General features: G+C 39.1%; 1 protein-coding gene across 2 annotated transcripts in view; it reads left to right on the top strand.

Annotated features, from left to right (window-relative positions):
- The window catches only part of CADPS (calcium dependent secretion activator), a 265,905-nt gene that overhangs the window by 216,395 nt on the left and 23,565 nt on the right, over positions 1–25,945 (top strand). For both annotated transcript variants that reach the window (XM_008069830.1, XM_021718484.1), the window contains 2 exons: positions 2,679–2,711; positions 9,907–10,014. In XM_008069830.1, coding sequence (XP_008068021.1) covers positions 2,679–2,711; positions 9,907–10,014 — 141 coding nt within the window. The remainder of the gene's footprint in view (positions 1–2,678; positions 2,712–9,906; positions 10,015–25,945) is intronic.

The raw sequence follows: 25,945 nt of genomic DNA, 5'->3' as shown, positions 1-25,945 counted from the left end.
GTTGAGGCTGCAGTGCCACTGCATTCCAGCCTGGGTGGCAGAGGGAGACTCCAACTCAACAACAACAACAACAAGCTAAATGGTAATTGCGTTGGGCATGGTGACTCACATCTGTAATCCCAGCAATTTGGGAGGCCAAGGTGGGAGGATTGCTTGAGCCCAGGAGTTTGAGGCCAGCCTGGGTAACAAAGCAAGATTTTGTCTCTACAAAAAATTGAAAAATTATCTTGGCGTGGTAGTGCATGCCTATAGTTCCAGTAACTCAGGAGGGTGAGGAAGGAGGATCACTTGAGCCCAGGCAGTCGAAGCTGCAGTGAACCAAGATCGTGGCACTGCACTCCAGTCCGGGCAACAGAGTGAAACCCCATCTTGGAAGGAAGGAAAGAAGGAAGAAGAGAAGGAAGGGAAGGAGGGAGAGAAAGAGGGAAGGAAGGAGATGGTACTTGTGCAAAATCTAGACAGCCTTCCTCAAATCACTTTAAGGGCTAAGAGTGGTTCCCCCCACCCATCTCATCCTTTGCAGTCAGTCAGTGTTCTATACAATTGTGATGGTTTTCAGGCTGACCAATGCAGTGGCTTCTTGATATGGTCTTTTCTCTGCTTATTTGTCAACCATCCTGAAGCCAGAACTAGTCACTAGCTTTCTCTCATTCCTTCCCTCTGCAGATTTTCCCTGAGTTCCTTTTCTAAGCCAGGTACCATGTGAGTCAATGAGGAGGCAGCCATGAGCAAGACCAAGATAGCCTTTGCTCTTATGACATTCCGTGGGAAGTAGACATTACCCAAAAAGTTACCAAATTGCAATTACAATCAGTGCTGCAAAGAACAAGGGTAGGGCTTTAAGAGAATCTATAGCAGGAGAATCCAGGAATCATCTCAGGTGCTGGCAATGATTCAAGAAGATAGAATGTGTCGCCCCCTTAATATAACCAAGTGATGTGTGTTCCCCACTTAAACATTTCCAAACACTTTCTCATATGCTTTCTCACTTCATTAAGCTATCAACCCTGCAGTATTGTCACCCCTGTCTAGAAATCTGGGATCCAAGGCTAAGGACCTTGGCATTATTTCCCCAGTGCCAACTAGTTCTGGAACTTAGAGAACTTTTAACTCTAACTCCCTGCCTTTTTCACTTTCACTGGTTTCTCTGGTATTTCATTCTGCTTTCATCCCACCTACCAACCCTCCTGTGTGCACACCTTGGGAGTAGAGTCATGAGCCTGAAATTTGCACAAGGGTGCCAGTATTTTTTTAAAAACAAATCAATTTTGAATTTGTCCATTTTGGGGTTGATTCTGCAATTGTTTAAGGAAAACCCTTAAAAACTGCTTTTAATTAGTACAGTCCTCATTAATGAAGAGAACTCTCAAAGTTCATAGACAAAAATGATGCCACACTATTGGTTCATTGACTGTTCTCTCTTAGGGGTTGACATTTTGAAAAGTAGCAACAAGAAAAGAGCAGTAAAGGAAATCATTCCCCTTGGTACTTTTCTGGGAGACATCTGGGTGGAGCTGTGATTCCTAATATTGGTCTCAGCCAAATTGCAGGAGGAAACCTAGAAGAGATGTGAAAAGATACCCTGACTGCTTCATGTGCATCAGTCTTTGTAGCTAAAACTGGAACCCCTCTCTGACACCAGTTGTGGTCTAACCTGTGACTAGAGGAACATGTGAGACCTGAGTTCAAATGAAACACACAGAGTATCAAACATATTCCCATAGGTTTTATTTCCCAAACCTAGTTCTTCATCGACTTCTCACAACACCCAGAGCTCACCCACATTTGCTGATGAGTTGATTATTTCAGCTGCCATTTATTCTGCGCTTACTATACCCCAGGACTTAGTGTGAATTCACACCCATCAACTTGCTGAAATAGGCAGTATTAGTATCTCCGTTTTGCAGATGAGGCAGCTGAGGCTCAGAGAGATGAAGTAACTTGCCCAAGGTCACACAGCTTGTAAGTGATAGAATCAGGATTCCAACTGAGGTCTGACTCCAAACTCCATGCTCTCAAACACTACACTCTCCCATACTCTCTCCCCCCAAAAACTGAAAATAAATATCATAGTCTCTTCCTGCAACTCCCATCAGAATGTTTTGCACTGAAAACCAGAAGATATAACAGCAGCCTTGGGACAGTTTTGAAAGGCTCCAGTACCCCCATCCACAGACACTCCTCTCCCTCTGGATTGAGGTTGCCCACCCACCACATTGCCTTCCTCTTAAAGATCTGAGTTCATGGAAACTGACAACTAGAGGATTCCGTTAGGGTAAACTACAGCCAACTTACACAAAGACCCAAAGTACAAGAAGTGGTAGCAGTCTTAGGGGCTTTTCTGAACCAGTGAGCCCTCCACTAATCAGTTTGGGTTTAGCTAAAGTCACTTTTCTCCTTTTTCAAGTGAGGGAGGAACATGCAAATTTTCCACTCCAGCACCAGCATGTGAATCAGTAAAACTGCACATGCTCTCTCTCTCTCTCTTTCTGCAAAGCAGTGTCTATGGCTTGAAAAAAAAATAGCAAACAGATTTTATTTTTTAGTACCTTTTTGTTTTTCCTGGTCAGCTCCATGTGCCAGCATATTGTTTTGACTCTGATAGGGATATAGTATTGAGCAGTGAACAATTCAACATAAACACCAGCCTTACTTCCATCCTCTTCTTTCCTCCTTAGGTGAAGGCAGCTTCCAAATATGTGGATGTCCCTGTGAGTATTTGAACATTGTTTTTTGTGGGTTTGGTTTTTGTTTGTTTTTGTTTGTTTGTTTGTATAATAATTTTGATGGTGCTACTTTTATTAACTGCTGCTACACTTCGTATTCCTGACTTGGATCATCAAAAAGAGAGAAGCCAAGAGTAGTTTGTAGGAGAATTTTTTTCAAAGAAGAGGGTATGGTTTCTTTCATCAGGAAGAAAGATCCTGTTTGAGGGTAAACCCAGCTCACTTTCACTTTCGCTTTCACTGGTTTCTCTGGTATTTCATTCTGCTTTCATTCCACCCACCAACCCTCCTGTGTGCATACCTTGGGAGTAGAGCCATGAGCCTGAAATTTGCACAAGGGTGCCAGTATTTTTTAAAAAAACAAATAAATTCTGAATTTGTTCATTTTGGTGTCAATTCTGCAATTGTTTTAGGAAAACCTTTAAAAACTGCTTATAATTAGTACAGTCCTCATTAATGAAGAGAGCTCTCAAAGTTCACAGATAAAGCACTCAAAGTTGCCCAAAATTTACATTTAAATTGAGGTTAAGTACGACACACGAATGCTAAAGTGTGGGATTACCTGTGATAAATCAGGATACATTGATAGACAGACTCTGCCCTGACTATTAGCAAAATAAAATTGGAGAGATTTAAATATATTCCAATAAAATGAAAAAGAAAATGATTCTGTTTCTCCATTTCCAACAAAAGAGGTATGAGTCTATTATAAAATATTAAATTTAGTGAGCTTATCTCAACAGTCACCAAGGGTCTTGTACTGAACGTTTCTCATTCTGAACGTGGTTAAGTACCCTCCTTGTTCAAATACTTATTTGTTAAAATTTGTTTTTTTCTAAAAGGATTTATATTAACATTTAAATTCATTTCCCCAGGAAGCTAAGTGTGTAATGGTTTATTGGCTTATTTCTCAAAGGCAGACAAAATAGAAAATTGGAGTGAATTTGGTATTAGCATATATTTTGTTTGTTTAATGAAAGAATGTACAATCAATAACTGTGCTTTGAATTTATATAATACTTCTCATCAAGGAACCTCAGACTTTCATGCAGACAATTCTTATAATGGAGAATAAAAAAGCTCTCATAACTGCAGCAAGGAGAGAAGTTAAGTAATTTACTTTCTAAAGCCCCAAAGTATAAACTTTCTTTCCCAGAGAGCTAACGACTCAGATTCTCTGGCCGTGTTTCTCCATCTTTAAAATGGAGGTAATAATACCTAACACATGGGTTGCTGTGCAAAGTAAATGAGGTTTTCTGTAGACCTGAAAGCAGAGGGGAGAGTTCAATAGCCAGATTTGAACAGGTGACCCGTAGATAAGGCCCAAATACCTGGAGAAATGTGATTCAGCTGTTGGTACTAACATCAGGTTATGTTAGATTGAACCACATGAGATTAGCATTTTTGAGAGGTCAAAAAAAACCAAATATCAGCAATTTCACATGGTTCATTATAACAATTCCTGCAAGCCAAGTTCAGATTTATATAGAGATGAGGGACAATGAACTCTATGTCAATATGAACAGTGTCCTGATCTGTAGTCATTCAATGTATATGGATTAATTATGCTGTATTAGAGGCCTTGTTAGGCCACGAGGGAACAAAATGAATTACTAGAGTTTCCACTCCTTAGGGAGGCAGGAAAAATTGATGCAGCATGTCCCAAAATGCAATACGTTTACCTCTGATGATATACACTATAATAACAAAAACTACTCTACTGTAGCTAGCCCTTATAAAGCACTCACTGTGTGCCAGGCATTATTCTAAACACTTTACATTTAATCTTTACAATAAGCCTACTTTAAAGATGTGGAAACTGAGGCACAGAGACATTAGCTTGCTCAGGGTCTCACATCTGGCAAGTGGCAGAACTGAGATTTAAACCAATGCTCTTAAACACTCTACCAATCTGTGTGATGATTTTAGTGCATAGATAAACATCTTCATTTGTATAGTTGAGTAATTATTCTAGTGAATATTAGAGAAGATATGATTAGCACATCAAGCACATGTTTTCACTAATTATTCAGGGCTTAGGGCAAATCTAATGTTAAATTGATTAATAGACACTTTTATCACTAATAAAAATAAATGTTTTTGTTAATAAATAACAATTTTCTAGAAAATAATAGTACCTGATATACCTATGTACTACATAAACGTTGTTCACAAATGGCAGACATTAATAGTCATTTACTTCTGAAATCAACTCTAAGAGAGAGTTAATATTAGCATTCTGTTTTATAGTCCAGGAAACTAAGGCACAAGAGGTTAAGTAGCCTGCCCAAGGTCATCTGGTGAGTAAGTAGAGTATGAAGATTCAGGTACTCTCAGTTTGACTATAGGACCTGCAAATACTGGCTCCCAAGACTCGACTGTGTATATCTCTCTCAAACTCTGCCATTAGTGAGGGCACATTGGTAGATCAAAATCAGCCTTGATGCAAGTATATACACCATAGAAATTGGCAACCACTACAAATTAGGGGTTTGTTTTGTTTTGTGGTTTGTTTTGAAGAGTCAGTTTACCAACATACCACTGACAATTACCTATTAAGTCAGTTGTTTCCAAACCAGAATGTGTAGCAGTAATATTTGGCAAGGTTATTGGTTTGGTTTGGTTTTTCATTAATTGCTTTATTTAGCTTTTATTATTACTTTTAATTGACACATAAAGGTTTTTGTTTTATTAATAGAGATTCTCAGCCCCTTACCTCCAGAGACTCTAATTCAGTTGTTATGGGGTGGAACCTGGAAATCTCTTAAGAAGTTCTTCACATGATTCTGATAAGTAGTGCAAGTTTGGAAACCAATGGACTAAATCTGTGATGCTTGACCTTGGCTACATATTGGAAACGCCTGGAGAACTCTTACACGCATTAGTGCCCAGGTTGCTTGCCAGACAAATTAAAACAGCAGCTCTGGGGTGCAGGGCCCAGCATTTTTAAAGACCTCCAGGTCCTTCCAATTTGTAGCCAGGCTTAAGAACTATTGGATAAAACGATTTCCCAAGTCATTTCTAGCTCTGAAGACTCTGAGTTCATCTTCTTGCCCTGTGAGGTTTTTGGCACAGTTTATTGCTTTAGTTTCATGTGAAGACTAGTAGTTAGTTACCTTTGAAATTTGTCTCTTAACTATCCACACTAATGGAGAGTGGCACTGGTACCAGTCATTCAAAACATCGCCTAATCCCCAAAGCATATCTCTTTGTTTTAGATGTAGTTTTTGACCCCTTGGTATATGTAGCAGATTTGCATTCATAATTAGGGCTTGCTTAGGATGCTGAAAATTGGAGCTTGTCTTCCTCAAGCTCAGAAGTATACTAGAAGGGACAAGCTAAGATTAAAATGTCCTATTTTTCCTGAGCCAAAGAGTGGCTTATTCACAAAGAATGTCTCCCACATGTGGGTACAGTTAACTATACAGATATTTGTTTAAATGTTTTCTAAAATCTATGTCATATTCTATCAGTCTGTCTAACCCATGTTTAAAATAAACAATGACATTGTGATATATTAAAAATCATCGCCTAAAAATTTATTCCACTGTGTGTGGGTAGTAATGTGGTATAATGCCTAATTGATCCAATAGCATCAGTTGTTTAGTCAAGTATATTTTTCAGCTGTAACTACAGACTAGCTTATTTGTCTGTCAACAGTTTTTTTTGTTTGTTTGTTTGTTTTTTGAGTTGGAGTCTCACTCTGTCGCCCAGACTGGAGTGCAGTGGCTGCTCCCGGCCACCGCAGCCTCGACCTGCTGGGCTTCAGCGATCCTTCTGCCTCAGCCTTTCACGTAGCTGGAACTACAGGCACACGCTACCACGCCCTGCTAATTTTTTATTTATAGTAGAGATGAGGTCCCGCCAAGTTGCCCAGGCGTGTCTTGAACCCGTAGGCTCAGGCAATCCACTCATCTCAGCCTCCCAAAGCATGGGATTACAGGCTGAGCCACCGAGCCCGGCTGACAGTTTTTATTTTAATTGTTTTGATCAGAAATCTTCTTAGAATGCATTACACATTCTTCCTGCCTTTTTTTGCCCCTGCCTTTTTAAACAGGGTTCTGATTGTAATTTAATCTTTTCTCAATGACCTGGGATCACCATTGTGACTGTCTTTCCCCAGTAGCTGCATAGTGACCTGTGCCCCACAGGGCCTCCCAAAGGATAGGGGTTGCTTGCCCTTGCCCTTGATAGTCTCAAACCCCAGCGGTTGGTGAGTCTGTGTGTCTAGTGTTGCAATTGGGCAGCTTTTTCCGCATGGTCAGGGCATCAGGAAAGCGATAGCTCTCTCTTGTCAGCACCCTTGTGTCAAACAATTCTGCTCTTTCCTCTTCCTGATCCATTAAGGGATGGAAATCAAACTTGTTAGAACTGAATGGGAAGCTACTTTCAAAGGAAGATGGTTGGGAGTGATGGCCTAAGAACTCTATTGTGAGAAAATGATACATTTTTGTGCAGAGACTTTATCATTTTTATTTCTATATTGGCTCCTCCGAGGACCCTTTTTTCTTCTTGGTTCTAAAATAGATTCTAAAGGTAGGTAAGGTTATGACATGATATAATATTGTCGGGGAGAGACTCATAATAGTTCATGTTGTATTGTATTCTATGACTTTCAAAACATATTCACATGCATTATTTTAGCTGGTGATCATAATTATTCCTGAAGGTAAGTAAGAAAACTGTTATTGATTCCATTTTACAGATGGCATAACTAAGATCCAGAAAAGTTTAAATGATTTGACAAGTTCTGATTTGTGGGGGATCCAGTAAAAATCCATGCAGTGTGACTGAAGAGCTTAAAAATGGGAGGTAGAGCCGGGCTCGGTGGCTCAGCCTGTAATCCCGCGCCTTTGGGAGGCTGAGGTGAGTGGATTGCCTGAGCCCGCGGGTTCAAGACCTGCCTGGGCAGCGAGACCTCATCTCTACAATAAATCAAAAAATCAGCCGGGCGTGGTAGCGCAGGCCTGTAATTCCAGCTACTTGGAAGGCTGAGTAAGAAGGATCACCAGAGCCCAGCAGGTCGAGGCTGCGGTGGCCGGGAGCGGCCACTGCACTCCAGTCTGGGCGACAGAGTGAGACTCCAACTCAAAAAAAATTTAAAAATGGGAGGTAGAGAAGGGATTTGCTCATTTATTCAAGAATTTGTTCATCCAGCAAGTATTTACTGGACACCTACTATATGCCAGGCACCATTCTGTGTGCTGGGGACACAACAGAAAATAAGTCAAACAAAGTTCCTGTGTTCATAAAATGTATGTTCTAGTGGGAGAAGACAGACAAAAACCAACCAAATAAATATATAATATAATGTCATCTATTGATAAATGCTATTAAAATAAATAAGACAGAGTCAAAAGAGAGAGAATGGTAAAGTTTCTTAACTACTTGGGTAAGATGAGCCACGCTGATTTTTTTTAATATGAAAGTCCTAAAAACGTAAATGAAATGGCTCTTTAAGGACAGTAAAACATAGTGAAAAGAGAAGGAACAGTGAAAATAACCATCACTGTAGATGATTATTTCTAACATTGTGGGTTACTAACAGGTCTGCTGAATTTGGCTTTGCATCTTAGCTCTAAGATGGCTGCATATGCCCAGGAATAGTCCATGCCTGCCACAAGCATCCCTAGGGAAGAAATAGAAACCATAATAAGTTTCTGAAGTCCCCCAGGTAGTGGTTCCCATCCCTACTGAGAATGCTCTTTGATGTGCAGATGCCAAAGGGAGAGAAGGAGAGTGGTGCCAGTTTAGAACTGATAGCTATCACTTACATCTCATTGGAGAGAAGCTCTATTGCTTTGTATCATAAAACTGCAACAATTATATAGGACCATCCTGGAACCTGCTCAATCCATTCACTGAAAATTGCTTGAAAGTGTAACACTTGACTACTGTGGCTTTGGGTTGTCCTCATTGTTTTTCAAATTAATACCTTGTCATTGTTTCAGCAGGTGTTAAGAAATGTTACTAGTATCCCAGGGGCCAAGAATTGGCCCTTTGCTTGATAATTGTTTGCTTTGTATCAGGAAAAAAAAAATACAGTCCTACTGTTTCTAAACCTTCCTCATTTTCACCCTGGAAATTACACAGAAGTGTTAACTAACTTCAATTTACAGTGCCTGACAGTCACATCTTGTAGAGAAATGATACTTTGTGATCTAAGGTAAATCACAGTAATGAAAACTAATCTTTTTTAGTTATTAGCAAACTACATATCTACTGTGGAAATTTGAGGGGTTTGTGGCCACTCTCCTAATGACCCATGTTACAGTGCTTTAATAGGCTTCTTTGGATATAACTTTGATTTCGACATCTTATTGTACATTCTGAGTTTCTTTCTTTTTTTTTTTTAACTGCCTTACAATAAATCATTTCCCAACTGCTGGATGAACCACCTGCTTACCTTCCCAGAAAATCTAATTTATTTAAAAATCAAATCTTCCCCTCCTCCCCTTCTTCTTCTTCTTCTTCTTCTTCTTCTTCTTCTTCTTTTTTAAATCTTTAGACTCTACGGCTGCTCTGAAAGCAAAGACAAATAGTTGAATGTAAATTGAAAATAATAATAATAATAATAATAATGCTTTTGTTATTCTCCTGGAGAAGAAAATAGTTGAATGTCTCCTCTGAATAAACTAATTAGCAAATACTATATACACTCAAGTTAAACTACCTCCCAAAATGAGACGTGGGTAGATTGAAATATGATTTTTTAACTCAGCACTTTCTCATTTCTTTTAAAGAAGAAAAGGGAATCAAGAAGGCTGTCACCTATCTAATGATATATTAAGGACAGATAGTTGAAGACAGGTTTTGGAGGTATTCTTTAATGGGAGCTTCAATGCAAAGCAAAGGCAAAGAATGACTCTGGATTATTCAGGGAAGATTTATCTATTAGATAAATTTTCCAGACCAAAAAAAAAAAAACGTAGAAAGATAGCTATAAAATCCTACAGTCTCAACTCCCTTATTAGCCAGACTTGATTTCTGGAAAGAGCAGGTAATTCTGATATTAGTTCCTACCAGTCCAGGCTGTGGACGTCTATCCTGTAGCTACAGAGGTAACTGGACAAAAGCAGTGCAGGGTGTGTGGAGGCAGGTGGAGGATAAGAATGAATGGGTAATTAGGAAGAGTGGCTGTGTGAAAATACCATTTTCATGTTTTCCTATTTCTTTGCAGAAACCCGGGATGGACGTGGCCGATGCCTACGTGACTTTCGTCCGCCATTCTCAGGATGTCCTGCGTGATAAGGTCAATGAGGAGATGTATATAGAAAGGTTATTTGATGTAAGTAAATGCCTTCTCCTCCTTGAATACCAAGGAGGAGACCTCCAAAATGTGACAAAATAAGAGACAGGAGGATAAGTCACATTTTGAGAAAATGGATTGGTCCTTACTCAAACAAAATCTTTTCCTCTCCCTCTGCCTTAGGCTCTTATCTGTCATGTGTCTGTTCCGAACCCACTCTGGTGTGGCAGTGTCTCAGTCCCAATCTGTGTGATACGTAGGACGGCGCACAGCCTCTCAGCAAGCAGGCTCGTTCCTGCATGAAGCTTGTGAGGCAGCTTTCTCTAACTGGCAAACGACCTTTCTTGGTCATGGTTTTCCTCCTTGCAATCTGGCCTCGCTTTAGGGAGATGTTCTCTTTGGAGAGGCTGAAGCCAACTCTCTCCTGGGGGTGGTCCCTTCCCAACACCAGCTGTGGCATGCAGATGTGCAGTAAATGTCACATCGCTATCGTTTCAAAGATGATTTCATTCCTGGAGACTAGAAATCCTTAGCCCTGGGTTTCAGCAAACATTTATGTTAGAGTTGCTCAGTCGGTTGCAGTTTTAAACCGGGTTGCCCCCTGCCTACCCGCCCACCTCAAATTTTATGAGAAGAAGCAGGTGTACAAAGAATGAGTACACTGGGAGGCAGACCCAGATCAAACTTCAGAAAATGTAGATTCCCAAGAGTTAATAGTTTTAAAGCAATTTTATTTTCACTGTGACTACATCTGTACCGCAAAGCAGGTCACTGAGGCAAAAAGAAAAAAAAAAGTAATCTGCTTCGGTCTCAAATTGCCTGCTTCTTTCAGGCCAAAGCAGATGGAGTTACCTAATTTAGCCAGATATTTTGCCACAAATTTGCCAGTGTAGACCCGGCCAGAGTGCATGGAAGCTGACATACATGTCTCCATGTGACTCTAACTGTGCAGCCTACTTCTGTCTCGTGAAACGTGAGCTCCTCCTGTCCAGGTTTCTGTATTTTTAGTGCCAGCCCGAACATTAATGTTTTGATCTACTATGGAATATGTGTTTCTATATTTTTTCTGTGATTGTGTTTAGCAATTTACATTGAGTTTTGTGTGTACGTGTGTGTGTGTGTGTTTGTTCCGTAGCTAAGTGAGCTCATTGTTGGCACCGCTTTCAGATTCTGCGGCTTCTGACTTTTACATGCTTTGTCTTCCAGCTCATTTGCTTTCCTTGTGTTGAAAGGCTCCTTTTTTTTTCTTTTCCAATCATTCCCTTTCTGTGCTCGATACCCCTCTCTCCCCTGCATCACCTTTCTTCAACAAAACTCTTCTTACTTTTTAATTCCCACCCGTCCTCTCTCAGATTAAAATGGAACTTATCTCTCATGTCAAATGTTTTATCACATTGTATCAAGTGGCATGAATTAGAATCAAATAATCTTCCTGTGTACATCTTCTAGCATGACCCACATCCACTGAGAATGCCTCATACATGCATACAGCTCACCAGCGGGTCCTCTCCTTCTCTGCATGCGTGCCTTATGAAAGTACTGAGCCTAGAATGTCCGGGGCACAATCACCATCCAATAGGCATTGAAAACAGAGACAGGCAGTACCCTCGGGTCTGTAGTTATGAGTGTGGACCCTCTGCCCATCATCACCGAATTAAACTCCAAACCACAAATTTTCAAGAAGCCTGTGGATTGTTCTTTTCAATGCCTAGGTTGCCTTTTTTTTTTTCCTTTGATCAGTATCTTTTGATTCTCAGTTCTATGTGGCCCGTGTGTGCGTGTGTGTTCCTGCGTGAGCGTGTGTGAACAACCAATAACCTCATGTGCTCTAAAATTTAAAAACATCTAGTACTGAATTTGATGTTTAATATGCAGTTTAGTCTGTCACTTCATCAACAAATAATCCACCCTTCCCTCTCTCTCTCTCTTTTTTTTTAAATTAGAAGTGCAAGCCAGGTAACCTTGTTGAAGGCAACAAGGCACATTATCTCTTCTTAAAGGAAAATGTAACCAAATTTTCATTTAAAAAGTAAGAGTGCAGCCTTGGTTAGCACAGATGGTAAAACTGGACTTGCCTGGCTGTTGAAGAACACAGGCGAATTCAAGCCTTCCAGTCTTTGATGTGAATTAATAGTGAAAAGAAATATTACAAAGAATATATGCTTTTCAGAAAGCTAGTTATGGTTAGGGCCATGTAGAAATTCATAAATATCTCCAGTCCCTTGTTGGATCCACTGACCAGACTAAAATGGCATTGGTAACAATGAGGGAACCCCCACATTTTAGTTTCATGTTGTCCCAGTTTTGTTTTCCCAGCAAAATCTTACTTATACCCTCCAGAGTATCTGATTTTTAAAGGCTTAACCATTAAACTACCATTCAACCCCCGGGGGGAAAAAAATTCAGACGCTTATTTAGACATGACAAGTTTCTTTGCCATTTACTTTCTTACTTTCCAAATAACCTGATCTCCTAATTTACAGAATATTGGTGCTAGGCAACCTAACTGATGTAGTGCAAAAAAAGTTATTGAATCTGTCATGGATTTAAAACATTTGTCATTTAAAAAACCCAGAGCTTCTCAAAAAGCTTCATTACCATGCAGCCTCAGTAATTTAATTCAGTCCTTACTGTTTTTCTATAATCTAGCAGCAAAACATCAGATTACCAACATGTTTGATTATTTTCGGCTTCTGTTTCCTCAAGCATGGTGTTTATTTCTTTGCATATATGCTCTGCAAGACTCTCGTGTCCACCAAGCTAAACAAGGGAACAGGAATATCAAGGCAGAAGGGTTCATGAAAGCTGCCATCCTACATTTCTTGCTGCAATGAACTTATTTTCGAAACTCCATTTCTTAATGGTAGTGGTCCTAGGGCAAGCTTCTAAACAATTGGCAGAAATCTATTGAGAAAGACTTGTTGATCTGGGAGACTTTTCTTCCAAATTGTTGCATTTTGATAAATGGCAAAAATGAATAATAGCAAATTAACATTTTGAATGAAGAAAAAATATATATCTCTGAGATTGTTTGCTGTTTGGGGGTTGTTGATTCTGACTGTTGTGTCATTCTCTGGTTTTTAGTTCCTGCTGGCATCTGTCATTCGGAGGCATGTTCTAAGAGTTCCTGTCACATTTTTAACTGTGTTTTAAGTCTCAGTTGTATTTACCTGATAAGTCCTTTAAGTTCTTACTATCTGGTATTGCTCCTTTCTTTGCCCTTTTTAAGTGTGTCTTTGTAGAAAAGGCTGGATGGTTCTAGTGTGTGTTTGTATCTGAGAATATTTGGGTTAATAGCTGGTCATTTAATGGTGCATTTTCTGCTTTAACTAAGACCCTATCCAGTACTCTCTGAGCTGGTTTCTCTCTGCCACGTCATTGTACTTTTGGCTGGAAGTGGGTGCTTGTGGGAGACTATCGGCATAGCATTTGGGGCTCTATATTTGATGTTCTGCATTTTTATCTATCTTATTATGTAACTTAAGAACAGGCTTTCCAAATTCATCTTCACCAATTTTTTTTTAACAAAGCATTCTCTAGGTTTATTGGAGAAATACAATTGGACATAATGTTGCCTAACCAGGTCATTTTTTGCAGTTAAGTTTACCTGTTTATTAATATATTTGGTTTACATAGTCTTTACATTAATATATTTGGTTTACATTATCAAAAGTATCTTTTTTGATAATGCACCTAAGAGAAAACTAACCAGTCCGAAATAAAGTGCTGATTGGAAAAGAATCTTCAGACTGTTTCTCATAGTTCAGATATGCAACTGTACATTTTTATCTGCATTTTTGTAATTTTTTTCTAGCAAATGAAATACAACTGTATATTATTTTCAGTTGCTATAAAATAATAGTTTATAATATCTTAACACAAAATATTCAGAGATTTAAAGCAAGAGAATATTCCAGTGTGTAGAATAACAATAAATTTAAATATATTAAAGATCTTGAATTTTTAAAAGATAATCAGATTGCTGTAAGACTCAAGTGGAAACTCGTCCTCCTTGAAAATTATTGCTGACTTTTAAAGAAAATATAAATTATGGATATGAAATAATCTCCATATTCCTAAAGCAGCAGCTAAGGAGGAAAGCACAGCTCAAGAAATAACTTGAAGACAGTGATTTAAAGTTGGAGTGTCCATAAATCATGCAGATGGCTTTTTTTCCCTTCTCTGGTTATTAATTCAACATCTTCCCCAAAACAAAAACATGCTTTTTGAAATTAGAGATCAGATCATCAAGAGGAGCACCTAAGATTTCAAGGTCTAAACAAAAATTAATTTTCTTTCCTCCTTGTACTTCTTGAAGACACAGACTGAGAAGAAAATCAGGATTAAAAGAGATGTGCTTAGGGTGAATTCATCTGCTTAAACCTCACAGGCTCGGAGATGAGTGATTAAAAAGCCATCTCGAACTTGGATGGAATCCACATTGGTGGTAATGCCGCATCCGCGCTGGCTTTCTTCAGGCCCCCGTGTCATTGTGAACCAGGCCCAGGGAACATTTGACTGGAGATGATACATGGATTATATAGGTCAATTATACACTTAATCTCCCTTCTGGAGGATTAAGTATTTGCAGATTGACTCTGCATTTGGCTTCTCCGTGGCAGTTATCAGATCAGGGAAGGGCCTCTTACCAAACTGCCTCGTAAGAACTTAATCAGGCAGCATGGTCAGATGCGAATGGGACTGCTGCTCAGTATTCTTTGCCTTATACAGATTTTAATTTACTCTTCCATTATCAAGTCATGTATTTGTCCACATTATGTGGCAGAACAATAATTGAGCATGACTATTTCCCTTGAAAGGGGTAATTTGAAAAATGAAACCTCTGCCTATTAAAATGTATTGGCTGTATTTATCTATCTACAGATCACCTTGTTATAATAACCTTATTAAATTACTCAAGCACCATACATGTGTACAGATATCCATCAAAGTAGGAGTCATCCTCCTGGAGGAAGTAAGTACCAAAGAATAGGCTATCTGTAATATCTGAAAGGTATACCACCAACTGTCCAAGTGAGGGAAACTAATTCCAAAAATACAAAGTGGAAAGAGGTGCATAGGATTCGCCAATACAATAGGTTACAGTCCTAAGGGGCTGAGTAAAGAAAATCAAGGCATGCGGCATTCTGGACACTGGGTTAGTGAGCTATCTCCTCCACAAGCAATAAGCAGACTTGAGTGTCCTGAACGTGGGCTATTGTGTAGCGATCCTGGACCTTAACTCTGGAGCCTTCTGACCTGATCCTCTCTAGCTGGGTGACCTTGGACAAGGCATTTAATCGCTCAGAGCCTCTGCTGATTCATCTATATAGCAGGCATGATAATTGTGGAGTTATCATGAGGGTGAAATACCATATGCACCTGCAGCATAGGGCTCCGAGGAAGCATTTGGTAAGTGTTAGCCATCCCCACCATCATCATCACAATCATCATCATCATCATTGAAATGGAAATGCTTTTCCCAGCCTTCTTTTTTTTTCTAGTTAAACAAAATGTGTTTTATATATTTGTTTTAAGGTGCTGTAAGTCACCCTATCACTTTAAGACATTAACCCCAAGCTTGCTTAGAATTGCTTGATGTACAGCAGCCTGGTACCTTTTTCTTTTTGGTAAAACATATTTCTGAAACCGGTAGAATTGTGATGGTCAGGAGTGTGGCATTGAAGTAAGACAGACTGAAACGAAACCTGATTTTGCCAATTCCAGGCTATCTAACCTTGGGTGAATTATTTAGCCTCTCTGAGCCTAATTTCCCCCTCCATAAGGAAACTGACTTCTTGTAGTTTTTATAAAGACTAACATAATGAACATAGACTGAATAGTTAAAAATTCAACAAGTCTTTTATCATCATTATCATCATTTGGTAGAACTACTTAATCCTTCAAGTGATTTTGAAATAACGTAGCTCTACTCCCTCAACAAAACCACAATGCATTGGCAAATAAATCAGAATTGCCTTTGGAACCACAGGGGGTTTTTTTGGGGGGGGGGAGGGGTGGGGGAAGCAGGGCAGAAGGAGGGAGTGGTTAAAACCTTTTACTATTAATATGTGGTATGGGTATATTGCAGACATTTTAAAAATACAGCTAAGCAAAAATAAGGGAATTAAAATGTGTATTCCCAGCACCCAGAGATTATTACCTGAGTGTTTTATTCTTTGGGATCTTTTTATATGTTCTTATAGACTTTTTTCCCAAAACAAGTAAGCAAAAAAATTGCTTTTTAAATCGATCACTATTTCCTATGCCAGTAAATGTTCTTCCAATACACTGACTGTATTCAAAATTCTCTACTTGTCCCCAAAATAGTCTTTATAGCTGGTTTGTGCAAACCAGGATCTGATATAGGGCCACACGTGCAGGACAGGTTTGTGATGCCCCTTAAATTTTCTCCCAACCAGCACTGGCCCTTTTTTCATGATCCTGACTTGTTAAAGGGACCATCGTGCCAATTGTTCTGCAGACTGGAGGAGTTTATTACTATCTAAACATAGAACTGATTTGCTGAGAAAAAAAAAATCAAGCTGAATTCAACCAAGTAGTTCTTTTAAACATAATTAGTAACTTAGCAGAATTCAACCAGGGTTTTTTTAAGCTGTTCCCTGTATGTAAGGAGAATTTCTGAAGATAGTTTTTTAAAAAATGCAAAACTGCAAGAAATCTACAGAGGCCAAGGTACAAGACGGCCATGTAGAGATGTACAAGGATTTTATTTCATGGAATAAGGCACAGCTATGGAGATGGGTGGCTACACTTGAGGGTCAATGGTCCAATATTTCTTGTGTCACTGCAACTGCTTTGCTGAAGTCTCAGACTGGTGACTTTGACACACACATAACCATACTATTAGGAAAGGTTCCTTTGTTAATTCTACTAGGATTTTCCCTGAGGTTCTCAATCTGAAATTAAGCCCTCCAAATCAATCTGAAGCTGAGCTTTTCCATACTCTTTAGATCAAATTTTAATTGAATAGTGACCTCATCTCTATCATCCTCAATTACGAGGCTGAAGAGCATGTCTGCCGGCTACTAGAACATCCTTTAGATTCTGTGCAGTTATATATATAGAAACTGGACAACTAATCCAAGTGTACCAGGAAAGGCAGTTAGGGAAGGAGAGACAGTAGATTCTTTCACCTAATTTTGAGTAAAATCTGATAGTTAAATCATGTTCCAGGCCATGCATTTCAGCTGTAGAAGAGTATCATTTCCCAAAAAGAATATGGAAACCGGACACAAGTCAGGAAGAAATGAGAAGCCCATTCCCCTGTCACCTTGATTGTTAACATCACCTGTGATATACTTATATAACAGGTGTGTGTGTGTGTGTGTGTGTGTGTGTGTGTATATATATATATTATGAGATATATATAATATGTATGTATTTTAAAACAGGAGATATATATATATATATCTTATCAGGGAATATAGCTAAGTTTCTTTGACTGAGGAAAATGATATATCTGGCCCCATTCTAAGTACTGTTTGGATTCTTAGAAGTGAACCTCAAGATCTTTCCAAGCTGAAATTATAAAACAATCCAAATTCATCTTCATGACTTGTACCCTCTCGTGCCATTCAAATTGCCAAATTCCCAATGTCTTAATGCTTTCTCTACCTCCTACCATCCAAATCTGCTTTTAACAGGTTTGATCATTTCTCTTCTATTTAGAAGACTGCTAAAAAAAAAAAAAAAAAAGTACTGCCCTTTTGGGAGTAGTTACAATTTCAACAAAATATTTATCCAAAGATATTTATCCAAAGGAATAAAGCTCGAATAGCAGAAGTTTTGTCTTTGGGACATTAGAAGCAAGCTATGTTAGGATGGCAGACGTGAAAAGAGTGCTTTGAGGCCTCTGATGCCCTATTGCAATGAATCTCTTATTCAGATAGGAATCCTCTCTTACCCCATTGCCTTCACAATAACAAGTAAATGATAACAATTAATTTCTTTGCTTTGGAGTCTTAGGTATGGCAAAACTTTTCCATTCCACGTGGACTTGGGAATGTGTCTCTCTATGCCTGGGTGGTTGGAGGTTTCAGCAATGCCACATACAGAAAAGATAAGGGGGCATTAATAGACATGGATTAATCATGTAAAATGGCTGATTACTATTCAAAATAAATTGAGTATATATTTTGTTGGTATCATCCTCACAGGCTTTCATTTCAGTAGCATATCTCCAAATAGTTTTCTAATCTAGCTATTTCTTTCCAAAGCCATTCATAGAAATAGATCTCTTACTTTCAGGCAAATCTTACATAAAGCCAGTCTTGATTTTTCTCTGGAGCTTGTATGCAATGAAGACTCTTGCTAAGTATCTTTATAAGAACAGCTTTCTGTGTTTCAGGAGACATTTGGTGAAGACAGTTAATTTGTTTTTCTTTTCCAGAGGAGAATGTTCATTAATCACTCTAAGAAGTCAGGCTGAATGCTCTGATACATTAAGGTCACAACATTCTTGTTAACATGACCCACACAATACTTTTGTGCTTAGAAAAGGCTTTTTTTTTTTATGGCAGACTTATGGCATGGAAGCAGTAAGTGACAGATTCTGAAACTTACTACACATGCGTGATTATGCATGTGCACACACACGCACAAACACACACACACACAAACATACAGAGTAGCCGAGGCACATTTTGTGGAACAAATATTATCACATTGCATTGCAGGAGATGAGATGTACTAAATACTCAAATACTTCCTGTTAATTAACCAAGTAACTATTTCTCTCCCTGCTGGGCTCCAGATAGGTTACTGTCTAAAGATTTCACTATCAATACCTACAGTAATATTCATTGTTCTAATTTTTTAATGAATGAATATAAAGTATCACTTATAGGTTCTTGTTATTCAAAGTGTGATCCAAGGACCCACAGCACCAGCATCACCCAGAGGAGTACCAATTCAGCCCTAACCCCACCCAGCACAAATGAATCAGAATCTACATTTGAATAAGACCCTCTGGTGATTCAAAGGCATGTTAAAGTTTGAGAAGTACTGGGCAAGATCAGTGACTTAAATTTATCTGCTCCAACTCATAGTGAGAGACAAATTTTACATTGCAACCTGGTGTGTACCTACACACACACACACACACACACACACACACACACACACGAAACAAAGGTTTATGAAATAATATTTACCCTTACTACATGGGATGCAACATAATATTTTCTATTCCATATTTCAGAAACATCAGTGGTAAAACCTAAAATGATTTCACGACACACAAATAGATTACAACCTTCAGTTTTTAAAGTACATCTAATGCAAAGTATCTTTGCCACCATTGACATTTTGAGCCAAATACTTCTTCGTTGGAAGATGCTAGTCTGTGTACTAAAGAATGCAGAGCAACATCCTGGCTTCTACTCCAGATGTCAGCAGCAACCACCACCCCTTTCAGTTGTGACAGCAAAAAAAGAGTCTCCAGATATGGCCACATTTCCCCTTAGGGAGAAAAATCACCCCATTTGAGAACCACAGATCTGGAAAAACTGGAAAAAAGATGATTGCTAAATGTGTACAGATCACCCTTCCTCTCTGGATGTAACACAGGCCTCTGCCACCCCCATCATCACACACAAACATGATGAGTATGATGTAGCAACAACAACAAAGTTGAGCTTAGGGATTGTTAAAATAATTACTAAAGAAATCCATGTGTCAACCCAGGAGTTAGCCTGGGAGCCTGTGCCAGTCTCTTAAGTATATATGTTTGGGGGCCTTCGTGCAATAACAGGAAAAAGTTCTAAGACATCCAAGACCCTTTTCACCCTCTTACTGTATCTCCCCAGAATAACCCCACTCAGAGCCAAGGAAATGAACTGGAAGAGCATGCTAGATCAGTAATATGGATTCCTGCTTTAGCCTTCCTTGATTACTTCTCTTCCCTTTCATTTTTATAATTCCACTCAGACCTTGATTTAAATTTTTAAAAAGGTTGTTGCTTCCACCAGGTGGCTGCAAGTTATTTTTGTGTGTCCAAAAACCTGAGAAGGCTCAACTTAAATACTTCATTCATTCCAAATTCCCAATTCAGAAGAGAACAGTTAACAACCTCCCGTTCTTCTGTTAAACTCCTGCTGAGTTGACTAAAAATTGAGTTAGTAGAGTCTAGTGATTTGCCTCCATTGTGAATATTCCTGTATCAAAAGGTTTACAATGATAGTGTCACTTGCCATATTGGGTTGCCTTGACTGCCTTTGGCAGAATTTTTCAGTCTGACCATCCCTGGACTGTAGCCAGTTATACCAACAAAACTCCAGGTCTTGCCCAGGATGGGGTTATTACTAGTTACCAGATCTGTATGCCAACCAAGGTACAAAAGTCTCTCATTATTTGTGTAGAAAAAAAATTTAGAAAAGAGCAAATAATACGTAAAGTAAGCAAAGTTAAATTCATAAGTTGTTTTCTAGTGAAGGACTCTAAATTGCCTTCTAAAGAAGAGAAATATCACTCCCTTTTGTTCAGAAATTTTATTCTTTGGCATAAAAACCATCCTGTTTTAGAGAAAAGACCCAAATATTAAATGTGTTACTAGTTTTGAGAACTCTAGGTCAGTGTTTCTATCTGGGGGTGATTTTGTCTCACAGAGGACACTTGGCCATGTTTGGAGACATTTTTGGTTGTCACAACTTGGGTGTTGCAAACATGCTACCAGCATAACAACCCACAGTGCACAGGATAGCCTCCACAGTTCAAAATGTTAATAGTGTCAAGAGATTGAAAAACCACACTCTAGATGATGCCTCCACCTATATGAATCCTTTGTCTTTAATGAATGGGTTATCTGAGTTTAGATTTTAGTATAAATCACAAGTATGGTCTGTGGGTCATCTGATCACCAAAGGATTCTAGTGACTGTCTTTAAAGAATATCTGGCAGATATCTCAGAAACTAGTCTCAAAAATCCTTTTGACAAGCTTCTCCCAAAAACATCTTTTTAGGATCTAAAAAATAAAAACCAAGCAATCATTAACACCTAGCTTTCTCAGCTTGAACTTAGCACTCACCCATGTGTAGTTCCCATGGAGTTTCAGTGCTTCAACAAAATCTCAGATCTTGTCAGTTCAATGAATCACTACAGCTTCCTTCTACTAGATGGTACCTCTTCAAGTTTTTATGGGACTGGTTCCTTTACATCAAACAGATAAGAGCATAGGCTTTGCAGTCAGACATTTCTAAATTCAGTTTCTGAGTCTGCTGCTAGCTATATTTTTTTATGCACTCGTCCCAGTTACTTTAACCTCTCAAAGTCTCAATTTCCTCCTTTGTAAAAATGTGGATAAAAGCAGTCCCATGCAAACCATTGATTGTGTTATTGATTCATTCCCTAATATGTGCTGGCAGTGGGCTGGGGCATGTATGAAGTACACAAGATCATCATAACAAAACTGAAATTATTATGCACCTATTAAGTACCAGACCCTATAATATGTGCTTTGACTCCATGAGTTCATTTCATGCTCAGAGTAGTCTTTAAGGCAGGAATTATTGACTCCATTGTGTAGAACGAAAAACAAAGAAAAAAAATAGTCCCTAGGTCTTCAGATTAGGAGGATTAAATGGAGCAATGCTTGTAAAGTACTAACCATGGTACGTGGCACTTGGAAATCACTCCATAAATACCTTTTGTTATTATTGTTGTCATCAGTGGTGGTAGAACTATAAAAACCAACATATACCCCTGCCCAATGCTAAGGGGGGCTTTGCAGCAGAGGGAAGAAAAGAGGTGATACACTCCATGCCAACAAGGATCTTAAAAACCAGAGATGAAATAATCAGAGAACATGACAGCAAGTAGCAAAGAATCCCATAGTGCTGTAGGATCTCTAAGGAAAACCTGCCATAAAGTAGAGTGGGATTCCAGTGAGATGGAAGCCTCCAGAGAAGTACCCCAGGAGGCGGGACTAGGCTTGATTGACAGATGTCTAGGATGTAGTGAGGAGAAAGAGAGGAATCTGTTCTTAGGCACTAAGCCAGAAGACATTATTACTCCCTCTGAGAATTTCCCTGACCTATCCACACTATATCTTCATTACACTTAAGCAGGGCTTCTCTTTGGAAACATTCTTTCAGAACTTAGAAAACGATGACTTCATCCCAGTTACAAGGACTCCAATCTAGGCATCTGGATATTTGCTTTGTAGGCATCAGCCGCTCGGTAATCTTGAGGGCTAGATTCTTTTTATTTTAATATGTGCCATGTTGTCTTTTAATGTGTGCTTTTTAACCAGGGGTATGCATCAGAACTACATATGTATTTTTTTATGCCCTCGTCTCAGTTATACACTAAAAATTCTGAGTTAGTATATTTAAGGTAGAGATTAGACACCTGTTTTTTTAAATAAGTAGCAGGGGTTTAATCTAGTCAACGACTAATTAGCCGGGCTCGGTGGCTTGGCCTGTAATCTCACGCCTTTGGGAGGCTGAGGTGAGTGGATTGCCTGAGCCCACGGGTTCAAGACCCACCTGGGCAACTTGGCGAGACCTCATCTCAACAATAAATCAAAAATCGGCTGGTTGTGGTAGTACATGCCTGTAATTCCAGCTACTCGGAAAGCTGAGGTGGAAGGATCACTGGAGCCCAGTGGGTCGAGGCTGCGGTGGCCAGGAGCGGCCACTGCACTCCAGTCTGGGTGACAGAGTGAAACTCCAACTCAAAAAAAAAAAAAAGAACCACTAATTTAGAGCAGTGGTTCTCCATTGTGGGTGATTTTGTTCCCTAGGGTATATTTGGAAATGTCCAGAGACATTTTTAACTGGTAGTTGTGGGGGGGGGGGTAGGTAGTAAACATCCTGTAATTAACAAGACAGCCCCCCCACAACAAATAATTACCTGAAAAAAGGCATCAATAGTGTTGAGGTCGATTAACTTATTTTTTAAAGGATAAAAAATGCTGAACAATATGTTTGTTTTTATTATTACCTTTACTACTTTGTGTCCTACAAGACAACTTCATAACTCAATTTTTTATATATCAACACTGAAGAAATAGGAGAAGACACTGTTACTTCATTTGAAGAAAGTAAACCTGAGGTTCAAACTGGGCTTTCCTGGAGCCCCAGGTCCTATCCCCTGAAACTACAGTGTTTTTCATCCCCACCTCCAAGAACATCGATATTGTTTATCTTATTCACCCCTATTGTCTGGCACATGTAAGTTCTCAATAACCATTTGTTAAACAGGTATTGATTAATCCTTAGCCCTCATAGTGTCTTATATACTTTGTCAATTGTCAATTGTTTCTAATTTTAACTCAAAATAGTAATTAAGTCCCTTAAGAATCTCACTTCAGATTTTTACAACTATCAGTTGATGTTTTAGAAGCCTTGAAAAGATAGCGTTCCGGTTAATTTAATGGGGAATGAATCGTTTTAGCCTATTTGATTCTTTTGGTTAATTTGAAGATTCATTGGAAAACCTTTTCTGTTTCAGCAACTTTGAAACAATTTAAAAAATATTTTAGTTCTGTTTTCCACCTTAGTGCACGTTTGAAGCAGAAACTAATTCTCTAGGTCAAGATCATTTAACATCCTGGCTTCACCTTACTTAACCCCAAGTATCACTACCCAGTCATGAAGACGTTAAAAGAGTGAATTACCCAGAACTGCACTACTGGTAAGTTCCCCAGCTCTGAATACAGTGTTCCTTCTGCCATATTCTGTACCTCAAGAAGATGGGGCTACAATGGTTATCAGCCCAAAGCACATGCTGAAAGCTGCTCTTTTGATTCAATCCCAAAGAGGGCTTTTGCAGGGAGGAAAAAGGCAGCTTTCTCCTAAAAGACAAGTGCACACAGGGGGAAAGATTCCAATTAATTGAAGCTTCCAATAAATGTCTGTGAAATAATAGCAACAATGATAACATTTACTTAGAGTTTCTTTTATGTAGATTTTCCTGACTGTAGTTTAGAGATAATAGCACCATCTTGTTAATGGTGTTATTTCTTTTAAATCCTCTTAGCGGCCGTTGGACAGGCATCTTTGTGATCTTCCTTTTATAGATATTGAGGGTTATGAGAGCCAATATTTCTTGGGGGCTCTCTATATACCAGGTTCTGTTGTGGGCGCTTAAGTGTAACAGTGCATATAATTTTTGTGACCTCCTGTAGGTAGGTTTCTATAGATGAAGAAGTTGGGTCACTGACTGTAAATTGACTTTACCAAATTCAGAAGGCTGGGAAGTGGTCAATACTAGATCCAGCTTCTTTTTTTCTGACCAAAAGAGTAGACATGTAACTATAATGTCTTAGAAAAAAAAGCCCTCCCTATTCAAATATATGCTCCCCATCCTCAAAACCCCTGCTATACCAAGTACTCTGTGTCCCAAATTCATCCACTGGAGTTCTCACTGTAACAGTCACTATGCCCTACATGATTCCACAACAGTATACAAGACAGAAATTGTGATTCTATGACTCTCTGGGTGGAACATGTTTTATTAGTCACGGCTTGTCCACTAACAATGATGGGCGTTGCATAGCTAATCAGTGAGACCCCTTAATGAGAGTTCAACCACAATGGGGCAGGCCTCCTCCTGAGTGCGTGGACATTGTCAGTGGCTCAAGCTCCATGAACACAAGCAGAGCCTAAGCCCAAAGATGGGTGATCTCAGAAAGCACTACTAGCCCACAATAAGGGTAAAACCCCATCCTCAGCTGAGAGGGACTACAGCACAGTAGGGAATCTTGCATACCATATGTGCTGCAAAAACCACTTTTACCTAGGCCCAACTAAGGAGTGGGTTTCAGCTTTCCGTCTATCTCTCCCTCTGTGTTCTGTCTAAGATCTTTTATCCCATAAGATTAAAGTTTTGTGGTTTATTGCAGGGGTTGGGGAAGGAACTGATGGTAACACAATACCATTACATCCCAGACAGTTGATAAATGGTTTAGGGTAGCAGCTTAAGTTCCTTAAGCAAAGCTTGACACAGTGGTATTATTAAACAACAATACCCATGATTTTCCTACGAGGTGCTGTTGACTCTTTTAACCTACGTGCATAGCCAAGTTTTCAATGGCACTATGAGGTTTCACAGATTAGTAGTACTTTATGGGGAGGTGGGGTGAGTAACCCAAAATTATAGAATAACACGGTTATACAATCTGTGCATAATACAAATAGAGTTGCAACTAAATCATTACCCAATAATGTCTAAGATGTCAGCAATGTGAAAATTTGTGATCAGGTATCACCAAAGTCCTTCCGTGGTTTATTTCTAGCTAAAGCTTACAATAAACAATGTGACAAGGTGACGAAAAAGGGAAAAAAGGAAGAAAAAAGAAAAGAAGGAGGGAAGGGAAAGAGGGAAGGAGGAAAAAAGAAAAGAGAAAGGAAAAAGGGAGCTGTTTTTTCTCTTGAAACTTTAAAGAGCTTACCAGATAGATCATCAGCTGTTAGCCAACTCTTGAAACTAGCAAATCCCTCGGCCATTGGAAAGTGGTCCATATGCATTGTTTCTAAAGAGTTTGTTTATTCAAAATATGTCTGGTTTTGGCATTCAGTTTTCTAAGTGAGTGGGGGCTCAGGGTTAGTGGCTGAGGTCAACACTGTGCACTGTTTAATGAAACTCACCCCTGCCTGTGGTTTCTGAACACACCAAATAGTGGCAACCAAGGCACAAGAGGATATGGATGTAGACGTGAGGGAATTCTTTTAAAGGCTCCCCACTTGGCTTATATAGAATTAGAGAGATGGAGGCCTGTTTGCATTTGTTGGTGCACATTAGAAATAAATTTGGGCATTCAATTTAAAAAACTCACCAACGGCAAGATGCACAAAGAAATGCTATTATGTATTTAGCACAGTCTTTGTAAGCTTGGCCAGGCAAGGAGGCTTATCAAAAGAAATATGTAAATAACACAACCTGCTTTACAAAGGAAAAGAGAATAAAATTAATCCAAGACATTCGTGGTGTAATACTATTTTCTGC

This window comes from Carlito syrichta, unplaced genomic scaffold (genome assembly GCF_000164805.1).
Source record: "Carlito syrichta isolate Samal-C Ts95f unplaced genomic scaffold, Tarsius_syrichta-2.0.1 Scaffold312220, whole genome shotgun sequence".
NCBI lineage: Eukaryota > Metazoa > Chordata > Mammalia > Primates > Tarsiidae > Carlito > Carlito syrichta.
Note: the sequence above shows the minus strand (reverse complement) of the source record. Positions and strands in the feature narration are given on the sequence as shown.